This window comes from Haematobia irritans, unplaced genomic scaffold (genome assembly GCF_050003625.1).
Source record: "Haematobia irritans isolate KBUSLIRL unplaced genomic scaffold, ASM5000362v1 scaffold_6, whole genome shotgun sequence".
In the NCBI taxonomy this organism is placed as follows: domain Eukaryota; kingdom Metazoa; phylum Arthropoda; class Insecta; order Diptera; family Muscidae; genus Haematobia; species Haematobia irritans.
In genome coordinates this window covers 463,086-472,426 of record NW_027445819.1, presented here as the reverse complement: position 1 = coordinate 472,426, position 9,341 = coordinate 463,086, and the positions used below count along the sequence as shown (strand labels likewise).

The 9,341-nt window shown below is 39.3% G+C and overlaps 1 protein-coding gene across 1 annotated transcript; it reads left to right on the top strand.

Moving 5' to 3' along the window:
• The first annotated feature begins 275 nt into the window (after window positions 1-275).
• On the top strand, window positions 276-686 carry LOC142242623 (histone H3). Its single transcript, XM_075314191.1, has one exon. The coding sequence runs from the start codon at window positions 276-278 to the stop codon at window positions 684-686; it is 411 nt and encodes a 136-aa protein (XP_075170306.1).
• Window positions 687-9,341: the final 8,655 nt, after the last annotated feature.

Genomic DNA, 9,341 nt, shown 5'->3' with positions numbered 1-9,341 from the left:
CCGCAGCCTATGCGCTTCTATTTATACAAAAATTCCTTGAAATGCTTACTAATATTAATAACACGATCTACCCTCGGGTTCGTTCGTGTATACTTCGTGTATATACAGGCAGCTGTAAGATACAATATTTCAATCTTTCCCCACACACACCCTTAACTAACAGTTTGCGCGCTCAATTTTTCTATAAATATGCGCGTTCATGCTCGGCACACAAGTAATAACGTTTTGACAGTGTTTGTGTTCATATCTTGTGAAGTGAAGAATTAAAGTGAAAAATGGCTCGTACTAAGCAAACTGCCCGTAAATCTACCGGTGGCAAAGCCCCTCGTAAGCAATTGGCTACTAAAGCTGCTCGTAAGAGTGCCCCAGCCACCGGCGGTGTCAAGAAGCCCCATCGTTTCCGCCCTGGTACCGTTGCTTTGCGTGAAATCCGTCGTTACCAAAAGAGCACAGAATTGTTGATCCGCAAATTGCCTTTCCAACGTTTGGTTCGTGAAATTGCCCAAGATTTCAAAACTGACTTGCGTTTCCAGAGTTCTGCTGTCATGGCCTTGCAAGAAGCTAGCGAAGCCTACTTGGTTGGTCTATTCGAAGATACCAACTTGTGCGCTATCCATGCTAAGCGTGTCACCATCATGCCTAAGGATATCCAATTGGCCAGACGTATTCGTGGAGAACGTGCTTAAATTTTTGACATATTAAAAGCCAACTTTTTTTACAAAAACAATCGGTCCTTTTCAGGACCACAATATTTTTATAAAAAGAGAAAAAATTTTTTCAATACTTTACAGTTGACAAGAATTTATTCTTAATTATTTGATATCAATAAAATATATTGCATTTGTGTTTTTTTTTTTGTATTAGGTTGGATATGAAGGGAATGTTGATATATGATGTAGATTTTGCTTTCCAATGGTTTTACATTTTTTCGTACTCATTCACAATTTATTTTCTATTAATTTATTTTTTCAAAAGAAGAAAAGATATAAGTAGGAGGATTTGTTTCTTATTTTCATCTAATGCTACATTCAATGCGGCAAACATTTTATGAAATATTTTCTAACCCTAATCTAAATCGGAGATGGTTTTTGAATTTTCTAGGGTGTTTATTGTTTATATATTTCCTAAAGTCGTTAGACTTAAATTTATTCCATCTGTTGTTATAATTCTTTTAGTTTTTTTTTTGCGAAATTTTATATCAAAAATAGCCAATTACTTTACTTCTTAAAATTTGGCTAGAGGTGGTATATCAGCTATGGCAAATTTTTATTCATAGTATTTCGATTTAAAATTTTGTTAAAATGGTATTATAATCCGACATGTATTTTTTCTACGATGTTTTAATATTTTTCATATATACATTTCATTTCTTTTGCAAATATTTTAATTTTATGGTTTCAACTATATTCAACATTGTTAACATCGCTGTACATGATATACCACACCTTCACGATTATTTTAACTTTTCGTTACAATTTGACACTTTTTATTATTAATGTTATATTTTAGTAGAAATTTGTGATTTCTATTATATTTTTGAATGAAAATTTCCTAAAACATTTTCACTTTTGAGCTTTCAAATTAATTTGCAGAAAAACTTTTATTCATGGAAAATATCCCAATATGATGAATTCCACTGTCATAGACGACATAATATAATTGAATATTTTACCATGAAAACTATGCAAAATGTATAATTTTTTCGTATTTTTTTAAAGAAAACATATCAAGATTCCCTATAATTTTTTTATTTTATACAATTTTCAATAAAAATAGTAAAATTTATATAATTTAGTTGGAAATTTATGATGACACTTTTATAAACTTTCAACTCAAAAGATTATAATACTCTAGCCCTTCAATATTATTAATTGAAATCCTTTTTGTCATTAAGGTGGATATCTCTACTAGAGAAATGTGATAAATTCCAATTAAATATATTTACTATGTCATCATAAATTTAATTATTCTATCAAAACTTTTGTGAAAAAATTTATTCTCTTCCACACAAGAATTCACAAAATTTCGTAGCTGACTACTATGTACTTCTCATAATTCCGATGTACCCAAGAATAGCTAGGTTGAACGGTAAAAATCATATATAATAAACGTACACGCGTGTTAGTGTATATTAGTGCTTGAAGTGAATCAAAGTGAAAAACAAAAACATGTCTGACGCCGCCGTAGTTGAAGCCACCGCATCTCTAACCGCAGGTAGCGGAGACATGGAAATGGATATTGAGTACGACTTCGAGGTCACACACGATGGCGATACTGTACACGTCAAGAAGAAGCATTTTGACGGCATGGTTGCTCAACTGGCTGAATGCCGGAAAGCCATAAAGGAGAATGTCATCTGCCACCGTATCATCCAACGAATGGAAGCGCAGATGAATGCAATGAGCGAGGAGATAAGCCGATTGAAGGCTACTGGTGGCACAACGCCGGTGCACCAGCCCGGGTGCAAGAAGCCAATGCCCGGGGAGAAGAAGAAGGAAGAAGTGAAGGCAACGCCGGCCTCACAAGAAAAAGATGAAGGTAATCAGTGGACCACCGTCACCAAGAAGAAGGCCAAAAGGAAGGCCGTGGTACTATACGCTGGCCCTGTAATCGATGGAAAGACGCCGGAAGAGGCAAAAAGATCGAGGAAGTTGGAGAATGAAAACGAAAATAACGTGAGTAGAGTGAAAAATAGTGAAAAAAGTGTGAACAGTGTTTCGAAGACGGACAATCGCGAGTGTGAAGCTAGGGAAAAACGCGAGTCGACGGAGAAACGCGGAAAAAGTGAAAAAGTGCCGATCGTGAAAATTTATAACACGAATATTCGCGAGTTCGGTGAAAACCTAAAAACGTTGCTAGGCCATGACAAATTTACTTTGTCATTGCTCGGGCGTAATGGAGCTAGTGTTCGGGTCTCGACTTTAGAAGAGCATTCTGCTATTTTAAAGTTGATTAAGGAAAAGGCTATCTCTGCGATAACCTATTCCCCGAAAGGACAGGCTCACTCGGTCGTGATAGAGGGCTTGTCGTCATCGTTTAGCGATGGTGATGTGAAGAGTGCATTATGTGCTCTTCCCATTAACATCATTATCAAACGCGTCGTGAATCTAGGTGAAGGCAAATGGCTTATTCACCTAGATAAAGAATCGGATATCGTCGCGTTATACGGTGTGGAAAGATTGCTAAGCCATCGTGTCTACGTGAGAAAAGACACGAAGAAGGGCTTGACGCAATGCTTCAATTGCCAGAGGTACGGACATACCGCGAACGGTTGCAACATGCCTTACAGGTGTGTTAAGTGCGCGGGCGACCATGGTGCCGGTAAATGCACCATACCTAAGGGCGTTTCGAAACCGCGCGTCGTGGCTGTTAGGGACAGTAAGACAGGTGCGGTTAGTATGCAGCCTGAGTTCGTGCTCAGGTGTGCAAATTGTGGAGTGAGCGGTCACTCGGCAAATTCAAAGAATTGCCCTTACAGGCAATCTTTAATGGCTAAGCAGGCTGAGGGGAAAATCCCAAAGCCAGCCTCTACAGCCAACGCACGTGTTGCGGTCATAAAGGACAGCAACACAGGTAGGTCAGGTAGTAACAACGTTCGCGCGGGAATTTCCTACTCGACCGCGGTAAAACCACGTGCAGCTGCAGCTGTTACCACAGGTAACAGAGGTAGCAACGCCTCGTCGACCCTTACATCGACAGCTGGCTTGTTTGCCACTTTTGATGAAAAGTGTCGCGAGGCGTTTGGCAAGGATTTCCTTGCCTGTGCAAGTGTGTTGCGTCGACGTATGGATGACGTAAGAGCATTAATCACGAAAGGGGACATCTGCGGCGCTATGATGTCTGTTGTCGATTCTTTATGCGATGTCTAGGGAAATGAAAATAATCTTTGCAAATGTCAATTCAGTGGTATCACGACTGAAGAGACATTATCTAAAATTATTTTTAGATAGGCATTGTCCTGATGTCATGCTTATGGCCGAACATAAGCTGAATTCAGGACACGTGTTTGATATGGATGGGTATTCGATATATACCCAGATTAGGCGCGAACGCTCAGGGGGCGGTACGGCCGTGTTAGTTAGAGATTCGATTAAAAGCGAACGATTTGAAATAGAGTTAGGTTCGATAGAGGGAACGTGTGTAAAGATACATAGAATGGACGGTAACCATCTCTATGTTATCTCGTTATATTGTGCGCCAAATGCAAATTTCGTTGCATCAGATTTGGACACAATCGCATCATTGGCATCAGCCAATGATGTGGTCGTCGCGGCTGACCTCAATGCCAGAAATGTTGACTGGGGAGGAAGCACAACATGCGCTAGAGGCCGGTTAATTAGGGATTTTCTGTTGGGTTGTCCTGATTTAGGGATAATTCCAACAGAAGGACCAACAAGAATCGGTAGGAGCACCAGCTCTTTTATCGATATTTGTATGGCATCTGCTGGAATAATTGTTCCCAATGCCAATGGTCAAATTAGGACGTTAGACTATGAGTCTGACCATAGAGCCCTAGAGATTATTATCTCTAGTGGCGAAACGGTTGATAGGGAACGCGAATTAATTTATAATTTTCGGCGTATGGATAGGCGACGTTTTAATCGGTCGTTAAATAGGGCATTAGAGGGTTGTCAGCTGCCAGTGGATCGAAATGCGACTTGCTCAGAAATTGATGCTTGCATTGATACTATGGGCGAGGCATTTCGTGAAGCAATGGATGCATCTATTCCCAAGATTCGTCCTGGGAATAGAGGCCCAAGACAGCTGCCACCTCATGTCCTCGAGGTGATCGCTCGAAAGAAGAGGCTGAGAAGAACTCTTCATAGAACGACTAATCCTTTGAGGTATGATATACTCAAAGCGGAAATTCGCGAACTAGATTCGGTGATTAGTTCGGCTATTAGGGACTATGAAGAAGAGCGAAATATTCGCTTTCTTCGTAGTATCCGCGTTAATGATAGGGTATATAGCAGAGTTAAATCTGCTATCGGTTTAAATCGAAAAACGTCAATTCCTGATTTGAAAACAGATGATGGATTGACGATTTCGCAGGATTGCCGTAAAGCTGATCTCTTGGCCGACGTGGTACAAGGCGATTTAGCTGATGTGGCCGATCGGGGAATGCCGATTGACACAACCGTTAGGGAAAATACTTTTCCCTTGGTTGATAGAAATCCCTTAGTTCACTTTTCGCCGTTTCTTACGGCTGATGGTGAAATAAGGGACGTTAGTGCGAATAGAAATAGGTTCGTTTCGTGTGAAAGGATTAGGACAGCTTTGAGATCAAGAAAAAATCTCAAATCTAGCGGCGAGGATAAAATTCCTGATGTGGTGTTAAGGAAAACTGACCACCACACATGGACTTTTCTCGCGATTCTATATAACCACTGCTTGAACATTGGTTATTTTCCGGCCTTATGGAAAAGGGCGATCACCGTCCCCATCCTAAAGGCAGGAAAAGATCCAACGAGCAGTAAGAGTTATAGACCGATTAGTTTACTGTCATCGCTCGGTAAACTTTTCGAGTATTTCATACTCGACGGTATTAGGGAGACGCTAGATGATAGGTCGATCTTGTCTGATAGCCAATTTGGCTTTAGACAAGGCCTCTCCACAACACATGCGCTGACTGTGCTCGGTGATCATGTGGTTAGATCGCTCAATAGACGTCGCGTGACTATCGCCGTTAGTCTCGATTTCTCTAGGGCATTTGATAGTGTCTGGCATGATGCTCTCATATACAAAATGAGAGTATTAGGCTTTGATACTAGTTTATGTAGGATCGTCGCGGACTTTCTTAGGGACAGGACATTTAGGGTTAGAGTAGGCGATGACTACTCTAGCGATAGGGTTGTAAGGACTGGTGTACCCCAGGGCTCTTTACTGGGTCCAGTCCTCTACAACATTTTTATTAGTGACATACCGCAACCACCATCTGGAGATTTACTCCTGATATATGCTGACGACATATTCGTCGCAGCATCAGGAGCAGATGCAGCGGTTGTCAATGACAGATTGAATCAATACTTGGGTGAACTATCCACATATTTCGATATGTGGCGACTAAGGCTTAATGTGGACAAGTGTGAAGGTGTGATTTTCAAAGGCAATAGGCGAAACTTGTATCCTCGCTCTAGAAGATACGAGCCAGCCATTGCAATTGGTGATCGTACCATTCGCACTTGTGAAAGCATTAAATACTTAGGCGTGATTCTCCAAGGCAGATTTGATTTTGTGTCGCATATTAGCTATCTTCTTGACAAGGTTAAGAGGATGTTCTTCTGCTATTTGAGCGTCTTTCGACGCTCAAATGGCCTGAGTAAGGAGGTGAAACTATTGATTTATCGACAAATCATTAGGCCAATCATCGCTAATGCTTTTCCAATTTGGTATGGAATTTCTTCACACCAAATGGAATTACTCAGGATATGGGAGAGAAGAATTTTAGCTTCTTGTGTAGGTTTAGTGCCTGTTAGAGGAGAGGATGGTGTATGGCGGAGACCTTCCAACCAATCCATCTACGACTCTGCAGAGATTGATAGGATTGATGTATTTCTGACTAGAAATGCATTAAATTTTCTAGATAGGGCATCTTTTGTAGACAATCCGCTAGTGAGGGGTTGCTTGGTAGAGGACATCAGTCCAGCCAATCTTCCTCATTTAACATATCGACCGCCGATATGTCTGTTACAGTTAGATAGACAGGGACTTCTCTTTAGGGATGAGAGGCTTGTGTTTTATCATCGACGATATGGTACGCTAGACGTGGACGACACTGTTTACAGTTTGGCACAATAGTAACTCTAAGGACAATTGTATATATTTTTTTGATTTTTAGTTTTAAGTGATAGTTTTTAAGTAAATAATAGAAAAATGTTATGGCCCCTGTTTTTATTAGTCATTTTTCAGGGAAATTTTGTTTAATTGAGAAAAAATTTGAAATAGAGACTAGCTTAAATAAATAGTTTAAGCCGTATTTTGTAATATTTAGATAAATTTAGAAAAGTATTATATATACGCTAAATATAAGAATCTATATATGTATGTATGTAGTTGAAAATTGTAGTTGTAAGGTTTCAACTGTAATAGTTTAGAAATTTTTGACCAATAAAACCTAAATTTTGAAATCTGAAATCTGTTGAACGGTAAAAAATATATATAACCAACGTACACGCGTGTTAGTGTATATTAGTGTTTGAAGTGAAAAATATAGTGAAACATGTCTGACGCCGCCGTAGTTGAAGCCACCGCATCTCCAGTTGCCGCTGTTGAGAAAAAGGCACCTAAAAAAGCTGCTGCCAAGGCAAAGAAGCCCTCTGCTGCCCCATCTCATCCACCAACCCAACAAATGGTCGATGCTGCCATCAAAACATTGAAAGAACGTGGTGGTTCATCATTGCCTGCCATCAAGAAATATTTGGCCAGCACCTACAAAGTTGATGCCCAAAAATTGGCTCCCTTCATCAAGAAGTATTTGAAGGGCGCTGTTGCCAGTGGAAAATTGATCCAAACTAAAGGTAAGGGTGCATCTGGTTCATTCAAAATGTCTAAAGCAATGAGCGCCGAAAAGAAGAAGGCCCCAGCTGGTGATAAGAAAAAGAAGGCTGCCGCACCCAAAAAGGCCAGTGGAGAAAAGAAGGCTGCTGCAAAGAAACCTTCTGCCGCTAAGAAGACAGCAGAAAAGAAGAAGACCGAAAAGGCTAAGGCTAAAACTGCCAAAAAGACCGGTACAGTTAAAGCTAAACCAGCAAAAACCGCCGCCAAGGCCAAGGCCTCCGCCACAAAACCAAAAGCACCCAAGGCAAAAACAGTAGCAGCAGCCAAACCCAAAAAGGCCGCCGCTGCCAAGAAACCAGCTGCTAAAAAAGCCGCCGCCAAGAAGTAAATTTTCTATTTCATGGCAGAATGATTATTTTCGATATTCGAAAGCAGTTTATCTAACAGCCCTTTTCAGGGCTACAAAATATCTTTGAAAAAGAGAACAAATTTTATGCAAACAATTTTGTTTTTTTACCTAATTTTTATTTAAATAAATATACATTGTACTTAATCTATTTTTCACGGTAAAATTGAAATTTATAATCACATGTTTTATGGGAATTTTTCCAAAACTGGATTAGCCAATTGGGATGTGGTAATAAACCGCAGCAATTAGAATTCTAGAAAAAAAGGTTTCATGTACCTACGCATAGAGTCATCATCAAAACTCTCTCTCACACACACACATCCTTTAACTACGCCATTTACAGTAATGCATACGATCAATGTAATAGAGTCTTTTACTCTGAGAAAAATATTATAGCGACGTTATTATAATGAAGAAAAATAAAAAGAAGAAATATTGAAGTCTTTTACTCTGAGAAAAATATTATAGCGACGTTATTATAATGAAGAAAAATAAAAAGAAGAAATATTGAAGAAACAGTAATGAAATGCCAAATTAGAATTTTAATAGAAGTTAGACATAGTAATGAAATGCCATAATAGAATTTTAATAAAATGAAGATTACAACATTGAATTTATCTTAGTTGAAAAATCAATTATTTGTTATTATTCGATGGAAGATGTATTTATTTTTTTTTTTGTTATTGAAATAAAATAAGGATATTTTGTTTTTAGTTGATCAACAAAGAAAATCTCTTTTTTAATGATTTTTGTGGCCCTGAAAAGGGCCTTTGATGGTGGAGGAAATAAATTTTCGACGAAATATAAAGCCATTTACTTGGAGCTGGTGTACTTAGTAACGGCTTTGGTACCTTCACTGACAGCGTGCTTAGCCAATTCACCGGGCAATAATAGACGAACGGCAGTTTGGATTTCCCGACTGGTGATGGTGGAACGCTTGTTGTAGTGAGCCAAACGAGAGGCTTCGGCGGCAATACGTTCGAAGATATCATTAACGAAACTGTTCATGATGCTCATTGCCTTTGAAGAGATACCAGTATCGGGATGTACTTGCTTCAACACTTTGTAAATGTAGATGGCATAACTCTCCTTACGCTTGGTGCGTCTCTTGGTCTTGTCACCCTTTGTGATGTTCTTTTGGGCTTTGCCGGCCTTCTTTGCTGCTTTACCACTGGCTTTTGGAGGCATTTTCACTATTTTTTTTTCACACAAACACTGTTTACACTGTTCAAAAGAGAATTTTGTGTGTGCGCAGCGATGAGCACACATTTGTACCATTTCGTGGACAAGATATTCAGGTAGCCTCTTCGTGCAGCAAAACAACCCTCAAATGTATTAAATAGCTCGAACGAAAAGTATATAAAGAACTGACAACTAGTTAAACGCTATCATTAGTGTTTTGTGAAGTGAAGTGAAAAAGAAAAAAAAATTGAAA

Excerpts from the sequence above, each read along its gene's own strand:
- LOC142242623 (XM_075314191.1), top strand. The coding sequence starts at position 276 with ATGGCTCGTACTAAGCAAACTGCCCGTAAATCTACCGGTGGCAAAGCC.